This window comes from Belonocnema kinseyi, chromosome 4 (assembly GCF_010883055.1).
Source record: "Belonocnema kinseyi isolate 2016_QV_RU_SX_M_011 chromosome 4, B_treatae_v1, whole genome shotgun sequence".
NCBI classification, from domain to species: domain Eukaryota; kingdom Metazoa; phylum Arthropoda; class Insecta; order Hymenoptera; family Cynipidae; genus Belonocnema; species Belonocnema kinseyi.
Window position 1 is genome coordinate 46286025 of NC_046660.1, and position 15794 is coordinate 46301818.

The 15794-nt window shown below is 29.3% G+C and overlaps 1 protein-coding gene across 1 annotated transcript in view; it reads left to right on the top strand.

Annotated features, from left to right (window-relative positions):
* The window catches only part of LOC117170874 (metabotropic glutamate receptor 2-like), a 139911-nt gene that overhangs the window by 87733 nt on the left and 36384 nt on the right, over positions 1-15794 (top strand). The window contains exons 6-7 of the mRNA XM_033357917.1: positions 6971-7194; positions 12305-12582. Of these exons, the coding sequence (XP_033213808.1) occupies positions 6971-7194; positions 12305-12582 (502 nt within the window). The remainder of the gene's footprint in view (positions 1-6970; positions 7195-12304; positions 12583-15794) is intronic.

A 15794-nucleotide genomic window follows, 5' to 3' on the forward strand; every position in this document is an offset into this window, starting at 1 on the left:
TGCCAATTACCTTATTTCATCTTACTTCGCCCCTACCCTCATTTCTCCTACTTCCCCCTTCAATTCTAATAATCTTCCACCCCTTTTTCCCCGCACTTCCGTATTACCCCACCCATTATTTCCCCTCGGATTCTCTACTTCCACTTACTTCCCCTCCTTGGAAAAAGTAAAACTGACGGACGATCAACCGACGAAAATACCAGGGTTTCTGACCAGGACAACAAAACCCTAAAAAGTATTTTTCAACCAAATAGTTAAATTTTCAACAAAAATGTAGGATTGTCAAATCAAAAGGACGATTTTTTCTGCAAAACAGATAAATTTTCAACAAAAAAAATTATATATTTGTAATCAAAAAGTTAATTTTCAATTAAATGTATTGAATTGTTGGCTAAAAACCTTAATTTGCAACTAAATATTTTGATTTTTAACAATTTAATTAAATTTTCTACAAAACAGATGAATTATTAACCAAATAATATGAATTTTAAATCAAAAAGTTTATTTTTACCAAAGTAGTTGAATTTTCGCCTGAAAAAGATTATTTCTAAACAAAATAGTTGAACTTTCATCATAATAATTAATTTTGTTTAGTAATGGATTTTGCAACCTAATAGTTAAATTTTCAACCACATGGTCCATTTTTTCAACCGAAAAGATGATTTTGTAACAAAATCGTGCAATTTTTATAAAATCAATTGAACTTTCTACGAAGTAATTGAATTTTTAATAAAATTTTTAATTTCTTACCCCAACGTTCGAATTTTTAAACAACATAAATCAAACCTTAGCCAAAGACAATTTAATTTTTTTTCTTTTCAATAAGATGAATCTCACTAAAATAGATGAATTTTTAACCCGAAAATATTAATTTTTTGACAACAAATATCATAAACAAATTATTTGTTAAATGTGTCTTTTCTATCATTTTGAATAATTCTACGTTTCCAAAGCGGAAAATTAGAAGTTTTAGAAGTAAACTATACTATGATAAAATTTCTCTTAATATCATTCGTGTTAATATTATAAAAAAAAATTGATAAACAACTGCATCATCCGGGCATTTATCGACAGGAAAATTCGTTTTTTTTCTATGTAATTTATTTAAATTCGGAAACCACGTAATAATTTCAGCAAAATTCAGAATTTTTTGATAAATTCAATTATTTTTTCCAACAAATATAATAAACAAATGCATTATTTGGACATTTCTTGTCGAAAAAACACGTTTCTTGTAAATTCAAGTCCTGTTAATTGGGAATTTTTTTATCATTTCAGCAAAATTAATAATAATTTGATCAATTTTATGTTTTTAAAACAAATTTAATAAATAAATACAATATTCAGGCCTTCCTTATCAATAAAATTCGTTTTTTTCTATTTATTTCAGTGCTTTTAATTGGGAAGTCAATAATAATTTCATCAACATTCATTCTTAGTTGATAAATTTGTATGATGTTTTTAAACAAATAAAATAAAAAAAGCATTCTTTGTGCATCTATCGACTCGACTAATCTATTTGTTTATTTAGCATTAAACAAACAAAATTCCGTCGATAGCTACCCGAAGAGAGCTTTTTCAATCAAATTTGGTTGAAAAAATCAACGAATTATAAATCTTGCTCAAAATATCGTGTAAAGGTCCAAATAAAAGGACTGTCATGAAATTCATAAACTAGTTATAAATGTCGCTGAAATTATTACGAAGTTCTTAATTAAAAGGATTCCTATCGAAAAAACGGATTTTTCCTTCGACGAAAAAATTCCATCTTTTCGTCACTTTGGTTTATTGTATTTTATTAAATTTTATCAAAAATTGGTATTTTATTGTAAAAATGAGCTGAAAATGAAACTTTTTGGATGAGAATTCTGGAAATTTATTAGAAATTTTTTGTAGTAAATTAATCTTTTTGTTTAAAACTTCATCTTTTGTAGTTGAAACTTTAGCTTTTTGGTAGAAACTCTGAAATTTTATCACAAATTCGTATTTTTTGGCAGAAAATTAACCTTTTTGTTTAAAAATTACTCTTTTTTAGTTGAAAATTCAAGTTTTAAGTTTAGAATTCTTGAATTTTGTTTAAAATTCATATTTTTGGTATAAATTAACCTTTTTGTTTCAAAATTGATCTTTGTTAGTTTAAAATTCTAATTCTAGGTTCAGAATTCTTGAATATTGTTAAAAATTCGTATTTTTTGGTATAAATTAATCTTTGTGCTTAAAAATTCATCTTTTCATTTTAAAATTCAATTTTATAATTTTTTTCAGTTGAAAATTGAACTTTGTGGTGGAGAACTATTGAATTTTGTTAAAAATTCGTTTTTTTCAGTACAAAATTAATATTTTTCTTTAAAATGTCATCCTTTTGGTTAAAAATTTAAAAACTTATTTTTAAAGTTGAACTACTGTCCTAAAAATTAAAAAAAAATTGTCTTTCTTAAAAATTCAACTTTTCACTTGAGAATTCTTGACTTTTATTGAAAATTTGTCTTTTATTTGAAAATTTATCTTTTTTAGTTGCAAATTCAACATTTTAACTGAGAATCTTTGAATTTTGTTAAAAAGTCGACTTTTTCGGTAGAAAATCAGTCTTTTTCTTTAAAACTTAATCTTTTTGGTTAAAAATCTAACAACAAGGTTTTGAAGTTACACTACTTTCTTAAAACTGCTTTTTTTTGGTTAAAGATTAAAAATTCTAGTTAAAAATTCATCTCTCTGGTTGAAAATTGAATTGTTTTGTTGAAAATTCCTTTTTTGTTAATAAATTACTTCGATAATTTGCTAATTTACCTATTTCACTTTTGGTCGAAAATGGTTATTTTTAAAATAAAAATTCAACTTTTTGTTAAAATTGAATTATTCTCTTAAAAATTAGTTTTTCTTTTAGTTTGGAAATTAATCTAGATTAGTTGAAAATTCCATTTTTGAGTTGTGCGTTCCTATATTTTTTCAATAATTGAAAATTATTTTTTCAACTAAAAGTTTAAGCATTCCATTTTTGATTAAAAATTAACATTACTCAGTTTAAAAATTCAATAATACCATTATAAACGTAAAATGGGTTTTACCTAAAGGCTACGTTACTTCATTAGGGAGGGAGGGGGGTAAAAGTTGCCCAACACTAGTAACGATTCGGGATATAACTTAATGATATAATTATAAAATCAATTTTTCGGCGTGTCGAGAGTGAAGACTTTGGAAGCTTTGATTGAAAATAAGATTTCCGCAAAAACTGGGCAAAGAAGCTCTACTCGTGTATTTTATTCAATAATAATACAAGAACCACAGGAAATATCTTATTCAGACAGATTTTGTATCCATTGACGAAAAATGGGCTCTGAATTTCATTCGCTCTCTGAAGGACTATTGGGCTGCGTTTCCGATAATGGTAAGGATTCCTTCGGAACGATGCTGGAATTCTGAAGGAATCTTTCTTAGCTCACTATGCTATCTTTTTCCTATTCCTGTATTCCCTACTTGGGCAAAGAAACCTCTTTCTGCTTCTATTTTCAGGCGATCAGGTCGCTCCCTCGAGTTTCTCTTCTCTCTTCTCGCACTCATGTATAAGATTCATATGTATTTATATATAGATGTATATTTTATATTTATACGTTTGTGTATTTGCATTGAAAAACCGAAGTTCTCGCTCGAAGATGAAGCTAGAAAGAAAAATCTAGATACAGGAAACGTAACCCAGTGGGTTGAGATAGATGATAATTTTCTGAAAATCACGCTTCAGGAGACGTTCCGCTGAAGCTTCAAGTAAAAAACCGAAATCTCTTTGGGAGATTTCTTAAGAAATAAAAGAAATGAACTCAACAGAAGAAACTAAGGAACCATCTTTTCACATGCCAAAATGCTAAAAAAAATTGGAGGAATGAGAAAATTCTTTACGAAAATAGGGAAATAATTTCTTAACAACATAATTAATATGAAAACTAAATTTATTGAACTTTAAACTCTTTAGGTCCGTAAGAATTGATATAATAATACATGAATTTTAGACCAAATAGCTCAATTTATAAACAAAAGAAGATATATTTTTAACGAAGAAAGAAAGAGGTAATTTTGTAGTTAAAAAAACTAATTTTTTTACAATATTTGATTTTTTAACCCCAAATCTGAATTTTCAACTAAAATAATAAATGTTGAACCATAAAAAGGAATTTTAATAACGAGTTGTAATTTTCAGCTAAATAAGATAAATTCAACTAGTATTTCAGTATTTTCATGAAAAAGGATTAAAATTTAAAAAAAAAACAGCTAATTGCTACCCCAAAAAAACTGGATTTTAACCAACTAGTTCAATCCTTAACCAAATGAAATGAATTCTTAATTAAATATTTGAACTTTCAGTCAAAAAATAATTGTTAACAAAAGAAAAGAAAACAATTTTCCACAAAACAATTAAATTTTGAACCGAATAGATGAATTTTTGACTAAATTAATGAATCTTCAACCAAAACAAAGAATTTTCAACAATAAATTATAGTTTCCACAAAAAATATAGTTTTTCAATAATAAAGTAATAGTTAATGTTAATGCTTTAACCAATGTTTTTGTTTTATATCGAAAATAGTTTAATTTCATAAAAAAGACGAATTTTCAAAAATAAAAGGCCAATCCTCAACCATAACAGATTAATTTTTAACCAAACAGTTGCAATTTAACAAAAAAGATGACATTTCTACCAAAAAGTAAATTTTTCAACAAAATACGTGAATATTCAAATAAAAAGGATCTATTTCTAACTAAAAATGAAACAGTTCAATTTCCAGTAAAAAAGAATCATTTTAAACAACGAGGAGAACAACTTTTCACGAAAGAGATTAATTTTCAACTAAATTGATGAATTATTGAAAAAATGAGTTGTCAACAAAGAAGGTAAATTTTTGACCAAAAAAAAATTATTTTCAATAAAAAATGAAATGGCTAAACTTTTAGTTTAAAAAATAATAAAAAATATTGTTTAACCAGAGATGAATTTTCAAATATAATGATGAACTCGAGACTAAATAAAATTTAATAAAGTAATTCAATTCTTAACCAAAGAAGATGAATTCTCAACAACAATTCTGATAGTTAATGAAAATGTTTTTTTTTCAACAAAAAAAGGTTTTTATTATAAGCCATGAAGAGTTTAATTTAACAAACAAAAAATATCGAAAAACTATTTGAATCTTCAAACAAAACACATTCGTTATTCAACCAAGCAGTTGAATTTTAACCAAAAAAGATTGAATTTCTACCAAAAAGAAGAGTTTTCAACAAAATATATGAATTTTTAAACAAGATAAGAACAGGTTTTTAATTCAAAACGTAATGGTAGAATTTTCATTTAACCAAAACATTTTTAAACAAACAAGAATTAAAAAAAAAATTTTATTTGCAAGCAGAGATGAATTTTCAACTAACATAAGTTGATGAATCATTGTCGAAAAAATGAATTTTCAACAAGGTAGTTTCTTTTTCAACAAAGTAGACGAATTTTTAGCAAAAGAATATATTTTCTCAACGAAAAATGTAATATATGCCTTTTCTACAAAAAATAAATGTAATTTTTTCCAAAAAGATAAGCCTTAAACAAATTACATGATTTTCTATGCAATTAGTTGAATTTTAAACAAAAGATAAGGTCTTTCGTCAAAATAGATACATTTTTAACGCAAGAATTAAAGTTTTATCTGACTTAATGAATCTTTAAAAAAATGTTAGCAAAGAATTTCGACTTTTAATCAAGTAATTTAAAACAAAATAAAAAAAAAATTTTCCTTAAAATAAATAAATTTTCAAGAAAAGAGATGAATTTGCAACTAAATTGATGAAAAAAAAATCAGGAAGGAAATTCAACATTTAATGAAGTATTTAAGTTTTCAACTATAAAAGATAAATTCTTAGTGATATATGTAATAGTTGCTACTTCAAGCAATACAAAATTTACATTTTAAATAAAAAAGCAGTCAACTCAAAAAGACGAATTTTCAGACAAATTTGTGAATCCTTAGCGAAAAATGTAAAAGTTGGTAATTTAAAAAAAAACGAGTTTTCAATTATATATTTAAATTATTATCCAAAAAACATTAATTTTCAATCAGAGAGTTGCATTTTTAACCAAAAAAGACTGCATTTTATAAAAAGAAATGAATTTTTTAACCATAGCCTTTCTACCCAATAAAAATTTGCTTTGGAACAAAACAATAAACAGGAATTTTATAATTTATACAGAATAATAGTTTAAATAAATATTGAATTTTATTTTTAATACTTGTAAAATATTATGTTAGAAACTTTAGATTTTTTTCTCATAAATTAAAGATTATTTTCCACTGTAAATTTTTAAATCAGGGCTACACAAATAATGTCTCGGATTATAAAACATTTCAGGCCCTAGTCTTATCTACTGTGCAAAAGTTTGAAAATCCAACTGTCCATTTTGATTTAGAACTTCTAATTTCTCTACAAATTGGCCCTTATAACAAGACCCTCAAATGTTGCGTTTCAAACTTCCAGAAAATTAGTTTTCTGTATAAATTAAGGATTCTTGTTTCTCTAGCTTCATAAAATTAACATTCGTAAAGTTATCGCGCTTTTCCAAGAGCTTTTGAAACTATATTTTTAATAAGCTATTTCCACAAAGAATTAAATCTACTTCTTACAATTCAGAATTGCCTAATTGCCTAGTGATACTTTCTGCTTTTTTTTTAATGAAAACGTATAAAAGTTATGTAACTCTTTTTATGTCTCAAAGTTAGACAGTTTTTTGTGTCTCCTGTAAAATTCGTAGTTGGTACAGTGGTAGCGCATCGGGCCTCGAGCCGGCGGCCAAGCGTTCGATTCCCCGGGCTAGAGTCAATTTTTACTGTTGCTCATTCGTTACCCTATAGCTAAATTATTAAGACTGAAATTATTAATGTAATAGTTTAGTGGTACACTATGGCTATGAATTAATTCCTGAATTCTGTTTAAATTTCAGGAAGCCTGTTGCTGGAGTTGTGTTCAGTGCCCTCAGGAGGCCTATGTTTTCAACGACTTGTGTCAGAGATGTGCTGACGGTTATGCTCCCAATGAAAACAAAACGAGTTGCATAAAACTCACCCCTGAAGTCATCCCCTGGACTAGCCCCTGGGCTATAGTGCCTCTCGCATATGCTTCCATTGGAATCTTCAGCACTCTTTTCACAACTGCAGTTTTCATCCGGTAATTAAACCATCTTAAAAATTTAATTCAGGACTTACCTCAAAAATAATATGGAACAAGGCAAACATTACAAATTTGAGTGAATGAAAGACACCACTACTTCCTCTTCTATTTTTTAAACACTCCCCTTACGCTACTCCTCCCAACATTTCTCCTCACTTCTATAAACCCCCCTTTTCGCCCACTCTTACTTCTCGTAGTATCCCTCTCGTGTCAGTTTCCATACTTCCCCTCACCATGCTTCACCGATGTTTCCTACTTCCCCTACTAATATTTTCCCTCCCTTCATTTCCTCTCACTTTCCATACTTCTATACCCCTCATTTTCCCTACTTCTCAATACACCATTTCCACTCACATTCCTCACTTCCCCTCCTTACATTTCCCGTTACTTTTCTTCCCCTAATGTTCCCTACTTCCCCTCCCATTCTTTTTCCATACTTCCCAACCCTTCACGTCCCTACTTCCCCTCTCATAATTTTCTTTCCTTTCACTACCTATACTTCCCTCTATCGTTCAATTTCCTTCTGGGAAAAAGCGCAACAGACGAACACCCGACCTAAACCATTAATATTTCTCTCCGTGGCTGCAAAAAGGTTTTTTTCATAGGGCAAATTAAGTATAGGAATTTTGGGAAGATGAGGGGTGGCAAAATAGGGGAAATTAGAGGTATATATATGAGGGGAAATCTCAGAAGTGGGAGTCGAGTAAATACTCACTACTGCGCTTGTAGGCGACGAACTCCCCTCGTGCACTGCTGGCAGCAAGCATGTTCGGTGAATTTTCCGGCAAAATGCTTATTCTGACTGCTCATATGACTTTGAGCGCAGGCTTATTTAGAATAAATAATGAGCTTTTCTGTCTTGTAACTTCAATTTGTAGTTGAATGATGAATTTTAATTAAATTATATTTTTTTGAAAATTAATATTAATTAATTAACCGCATTTTCAACAAAAAAGTTGAATTTTTATTAATAATGGAAATTTTAAACCAAATTACAAGATTATCTCCATCAATGTTACTTTTAGTTCACCGGAAAAATAGAAAAAAATGATTGAGGAAAACCGGGAATTTAAAAAGTAAATTTTTTAACTTTTAATAAAAAAAATCGTAATGATGGGGGTAATCTAGTAATTTGGTTAGAAATTCCCATTATTATTCAAAATTCTATTATTTTAGCTGAAGATTCAAATATTTTGTTGAAAATTTAATTAATTTTTTTATATAAACTTTTTAAACTAAAAGTTCACGTATTTCATTTTTATTTTAATGTGCATGTGTATTTTTGTACTCGAGAAATGTTACTCTAATAAAAATTATATTATTCAACTACAATTGGACGTCACAAGAGAAAAATAGTAGTTTATTCATTTTGAATAAGTCCGCGCTGAAAAACACATGTGCAGTAAGAAGAAACAACGCAGGAGGAGAATTCGGCGCCTACAAGCGCAGTAGAGAGGGAAGAAGTCCCACATAGTCGTCGGCCAATTGATGACTGCCCAAATTATGGGTTGGGAAGTAGGAGGATTAGGGTGAGACGAAGTGGGGGAAATTGCGGAAGGAGGAATAAGATGAGATAAAGGAAAGCAAAGGAAATATGGAGAGGGGAAGTAGAGGAAGGGACAGAAGGAGAAATAGAGAAGTTAGGAGAAGGGAAAGAATAAGACCTCAGAGTCTTTTATTTACTGAAATTTGTATTTTACGCTACAATGTAAAATATGGACCTCGATAATTTTAATTTTCACTGTAAACTTCAAAAGAGGAAATGACTCTCATACAAATAAATTAACTCTGAAGTATTAATTTTCCGGAGGCTGAAGGTAATTAAACATTCTCTGGGAAAGGAGATGCTCACGTGACGCAAATCCATTAAAGCAATTAACTTTCGCAAAGTGAGAAGAAGGGTCAGACAATTAAACCTCGTATACAGGCTTACAAGATTCAAACCGCAAACTAATGATCTTAGTTTTCCCTAATTAAATTTGTTTCTTGAAATAAAAATTAAATGGGTGGTCCTCAATCAGTTTAAATTTGTTTTCAACCATTTTTTTCATTAACAGTCGAATTTAATCAAACAAATAGGAATGTCGTAAAATTGTCGTTAAGATGTCGTAATGTTGTCGTGAAGACGTCGCCAAAAATTGTGCCCACCGGGTATTTAAAGACCAAAATTCTAATTTTGTACCCCAAAAACCTCAGGATACAAATTTTCGGGATAACCAATTTTCCTGCCATTTTGGGAACTTTTTGTCGAATTCTCTCTACCAACGATAGGGTTAAAAATCTCTTTAAATCTTTACATTTTCATAAACTCCCTCACCTTCTGCGAATAAAGTCTTTGAAATCCATTAAAATATTATGAAATCCCATCAAAATTATTTTAAATCTGAATTTTCCTGAAATTCTGGAAAATTGATTAAAATACCTTCAGAGCTTTAAAATCCATTTAAATCTTTTTGATTATTTCAACACCTTCAATATTTGGTGAAATCAATGCACATTCTATGTTTATAATCCATAATACCTTGAAATCTAAAATATTTCAAATCCTTTGAAATTCCTTCAAATTATCAAAATTAATAAAAGTTTCGTTGGAATCTTTTTAAATTCTGGCAAATTGATGAAATCTATTGAAACTTTTTAAAGCTCTTGAGAATGATTTGAAATCTTTTGAAATGTCCCAGAATATTTCAAGTCCTTTGAAATCACTTCAAATCATTGAAAACTATTAGGATTACCCTAATATATTTCAAATCATTTAGAATCTTTTGCAATTCCTTGAAACCTTTTAAAGCTTTTAAAAATTGCCTGGAATCTTTTTAAGTAATCTAAAATATTTCAAATTTTGTAAAATCCTTTGTAATCCCTTCAAACTTTTAAAGCTCTTGTAAATTCCTCAGAAGTTTTAAAAGTACCCAGAAATCTTTAAAAATCCTTTGATATTACAAAAAATTATTGATATCTATAAAAGATGCCTTTAAATCTTTTTAAATGCCTTACAATATTCCAAATTCTCTTAAATCGCTTCAAATTATTGAAATCCATTAGAAATACCCTCATATATTTTAAATACATTAGAATATTTTTAAATCCCTTGTTACTGCCAGAAGCTCTTTGAAATTCCTCTGAATTTCAAAAATACCCTACAATTTTAAAAATTGATTGGAATCTTTTAAAATATTTCAAATCCTTTGAAATCTTTTGAAATACGTTCAGACATTATGAAGTTGTTTGAAAATGCCTTGAAATCTTTTTAAATGTCCTAAACTACTCCAAATCCCTTCAAATCTCATTAAATTACTATAAGTAGTTAAAAATTCTTTGGAATCTTTTTAAATACCCTGAAATATTATTGAATATTTTGAAATCCCTCGACATTTTTTACAGCTCTAGAAAATTTCTTTGGATTTTTAAAAATATCCTAAAATCTTTAAAATTCTTAGTAATCCCTCAAAATTATTTGAAATTCGCCAATATTTGTTTTAATCTTCTTGAATCTTTCAAACTCTTTTAAATTAATATTTAATATTCAAAAAAATATTTTTATATATTTGAAATCCTAAAATTCCTCAATTCTTGAAAATAAATTCTTTAAAAGTCACTAAAATATTATAATACACCGTGAAATTACATGAATTCTGATTATATTTCCTAAAATCCTAGATAATTTATCATATCATATCATATTTATCATTGAAGTCGTATATCTTTAAAAAAACCATAGAATCTTTTGAAACACCCTGAAACCTTATAATTCCTTTAAAATTTATTGAAAATTTTTTAACTGTCTTGGAAAGTTGAAAAATATCTTGAAACTGATTTAGGATCTAGAAAATTTGCTTAAAGTTATAAAAGGTCCATAAACTCTTTAAAAATCCGTTGGAACAACTTCAAATTATTTAAATCTGTTACGAATTCTTCGCAATCTTTTTTAATACACTAAAATATTTCTGATCAATTCATAAAAATGAAGTAATCTATTTATTTTCTAAGTTACTACAGTGGTACTATTTTAATAAAGTGAATACAAAGTTATTTGAGAAAAAAAATTGCTCTTAGTGACTAGGTGGCAGCCCTGATTATTCTTGACAGTTATTTCTTTAAAATTTCTAGACTTTTACCCATTTTTTCCAAACTCCCTGACCTTTATTCGATTTTCAGGTTTCCCCTGACCTTCGGCCACCCTGTAATTGATTAACTTCAAGTGTTAGAAAATAATTGCAAAAATTAAAGATCGTCAGATACCTGTTGAAATTTTTCAAACCTTGATAAGGGTGCTGTATCAGTACCGAAACATTGGTGAATATTATTTACAAAAGTTCTTTTTTATTATCATTTGAAAATAATAAAAATAAAGAAGACGAAAGAAGTAAAAAACAGAAGAAAGGGGATTTGATTGGTTGCCTTTTCATTTTCTTAACTCTTTTTTATATTTGTCAAAAAAGAAAGAAAACGTTCTTTTATAGGAAAATAAATTTCTTTTAAGAGGATCTTTTTTCAAATTACAATAAAAACATTTTATGGTAGATGTCTCAAAATTTAGTCCTTGAATTCTTGATCTTATTTTCAGGGATTCTACACATTAACTTGATTATTGGACGTTAAATAGGATTTTAAATTTGAATTTAATCTAATTTAAATTTTGGAAATTTTAAAATGTATTCAGTCCTTTTTGAAATAAGTAGAATTATATTCTATTTTTACAAAAACTGTACATTTATTTAACAAAAAAAATCCCTCTAGGATGGGCAGCTATTATTTAAAACTTTAATTTGATTTCTTGTCGGATTAAAAAAAGTTTCAAAAAACTGCAAACATTAGAAATACATTTTTGTATAGAATTCTCTCAAATATCTTTTATTTGCTTTTGAACTACTCATTGGTCAACAGAAAGTTCCTTTCTTTAAAGAAAAAATAACTTTTTCAACAACGTTTACGTTAAAGATGGACTCGAAATCATTTTCAAATGTTTTAAGGTATTCTATTTTTATTCAGTGAACTCTGTTTCCCCGAGCCAGTGGCTATAAAATAAGCGATGTCGAAAAAACTACGCAGCTAACTATGAACTAAAGCAAAGTATTAATGGTCTCGGATTATATGCCGCAAACAGGTACAACAGAACTCCAGTAATCATGGCCTCTGGTCGTGAACTATGTTACGTGCTTTTGGTTGGAATCCTTTCCTGCTATGGAATGAGCTTCGTAATACTGAGCAAACCAACTTTCTGGAATTGCACCTACTTGCGAATAGGACTGGGTCTGTGTTTAAGCATCTGCTACAGCGCAATTCTCACAAAAACGAACCGAATTTCGAGGATCTTTAACGAGGGTCGTAGGATGAAGAGACCTTCCTTCACTTCCCCCAAAAGCCAGGTGGCTATCACTATCGGTGAGTCTCAAGTTTGTCATACCTTTCAATACTTCGATAGTATCATGTATTCGTTTATTAATTTATTTTTCACATTTCAACCCAGTTTCAACCAGATTAAGGGAACTTAATACCTTATCAACAGAAATTAACCCAATTACCCTTATCTACTGTTAATAACAAGCCTTAGCAACGGTCAATAACAAATCTTAGCAACGGTAATAACATCTTCTGGCAATTTACAATCAAAACCATTAGCAATGGCCAATAACAATCCTTAGCAACAATAAATACAACCCCTAGAAACTCTTTATAAAAGCAACTATCAACGGACAATCAAAAACCTTGGCAATAACAACTCTTAAGAATACTCAATAAAAACCCTTATCTAAGGCTAATAACATATCCTACCAACGGAAAATAAAAATCCTTTGCAATGGTCAATAAACACACTAAGCAATAATAACAGCTCCTAAAAACGTAGAATAACAACCCTTAACAAATAACCATTAGGACTCTGTGGAAACGGACAATAGAAATCCTTATAAACAATTAAACAAACCCCTTAACAGCGGCTAATGACATCACCTAACAACGGAAAATATTTACCTATAACAACGATCAGCGACGGAAAATAACAACCCTTTAGAATTGTCATTTCAACTCCCTTGAAACGGACAATAACAACCCTTGGTATGGATCAATACAACTCCCTAGCAAGGGACAATAACAAACCTTAAGAAAACTTAATACAAATTCCCAACAACGAACAATAGCAATCGTTAACTAGCACGGTCAATGATAACCCTGAGTAACAGTTAATAACAACACTTAGCAACGGCAAACATCAATTCCTGGCAACGAATAATAACATTCCTCGGCAAATAACATTACCAGCCCTTGGCAACTATCAATCCAACTCCCTTACACCGGTCAATGAAAACCTTTAGCAACAACTAATAATATTTGCTGGAAACTGGCAATAACAACCCTTGGCAAATATGAAATCCATTTTCTAGCAATGGGCAATAGCAAACCTTAGAAGCAGTAAATAATGTCCCTAGCGACGTCTAATAACACCTCCTACCGATATTAAATAAACACATTCAGCAATGATCAATACAAACCTTTAGTAACGGACAATAACAACCCTTAACAACGTTTAACAATCGACCCTGACAACGAACAATAACAACCTTCAACAAGGATCAATACAACTCCCTAGCAAAGGACAATGAAAGTCCTCAGCAATGTCAATAACAACCCCCAATCAACAGCTAATAGCATCCCCTAGAAATGGAAAATAACAAACCTTGGAAACGATCAATGCAACTTCCTAGCAACGATCAATGACAACACTTAGTAACAGCCAATAACAACATTTAGTAACGTCTAAAAACATTTTCTGACAACGGCAAATAACATTTCTTAGCAACCAACATTAACAACATGTAGAAACTATCAAAGTAACCCCCTAGCAACGGTCAATGAGAACCCTTAGCAACAGCCAATAGTATACCCTGGAATTTGACAATAACAACCCTTGGCAACTATCAATACAGCTCTCTAATAACGATCAATAACAATCCTTAGAAACAGTCAATAGAGACCCTAGCAACGACTAATAACATCTCTTAGTGACGTAAAATAAAGACTTAGCAATGATTAATACAACTCCGTAGTGACGGAAAATAACAACCCTTGACAACAACTAACAACAGACCCTAGCAACGCACAATAACAATCCTTAGCAACGATCAATACAACTTTCTAGAAACATACGTAACAACCCTAATCAATTGATAACAACAGGCATTAACAACGAACAATAACAATCCTTAACAACAATTAATACAAGTTTCCAGCAACAGACATAACAATCCTTAGCAACGGGTGATAACATCCCGTGGCGACAGAAAATAACAAGTCAAGGCAAAAATCAATACAACTCCTTAGCAATAGTCAATAATAACCCTTAACAACGGTTAAAAAAATACCCTAGAAATCAGCAATAACAACCCCTTCAACATCTTTTAAAATCACTTCAAATTCCTACAAATCTTCAAATCCTATTAAAATCCTCTGATGTCCTTTAAAATTCGTGAAAATAATTCGGTACCTCTTGAAATTCTTTAAAATACTGTGCAATCTCGTGACTTTTCTAGAACTATTTCAAAACATCTTGAAATCCTTTAAAACTCTTTGAAATTTTTTGAAACCTTTCGAAATCCTTTCGAATTCCTGCAAATTTGCAATGCTATTAGAATCCTCTAAAATCCTTTACAATTCCTGAAAATAATTCGTTGGCTCTAATCTCTTAAAATGCTTTAAAATCCCGTGACTTCTTTTAAAGTACTTCAAAATCTCTTTAAAAACATTAAAATCCTTTGAAGTCTTGTGAAACCTTTTGGATTCCGTTAAATCCCTGCAAATTTTCGTATCTCATTAAAATGCCTGCGATTCTTCAAAAATTGTGGAAATACTTTGGTATCTCTTGAAATCCTTCAAAATAACTTGCATTCCCGTGCATTGTTTTGAAATAAAAAATATACCTTGAAAACCTTGAAAATCCTATGTAATCAGCAGAAATCAATTATAATTTCTTTGAAATTTCTTTTAAATCCTGTCTCTCGTTTTAGAAAATTCCATAATATCTTCAAATCCCTTGAAATCTCTTAAATTACTTCAAATCCTTTTGAAATCCCTTCCAATTCGTAAAAATCTTTCGGTATCTCCTGAAGTCCTTTTAAATCCTTGGAATCCCGAAACTTCTTTTAAATATTTCCAAATTTGTTGAAATCTCTTAAAAGCCTCTAAAATTCCGTCACTTTTTTTAATATTAAAAAAATTTTGTTACTTCCTTGAAATTCTTTGAAATCTTTTGCAATCCCATCAAACCCTTGCAAATCTGAAAATCCAATTGAAACCCCACGAGATTCTTCAAAATTTGTGAAAATACTTTGGCATCTCTTGAGATTCCTTAAAATTCTTAGAAGTCCTGTTGTGACTTCCTATAAAACATTTTAAAATCTCTTAAAATCCCTTGAAATCCTTTGAAATCTTTTGAAATCCCTTCAAACCTCTGCAAATCTTAAAATCCAATTTAAACTCACTGAGATCCTTTAAAATTTGTGAAAATATTTCGGTATCTCTTGAAATCCCTTAAAACTCTTAGAAATTCCCGTACTTCTTTTGAAATATTTTTAAATTACTTTAGTTCCCTGGGATTCTCT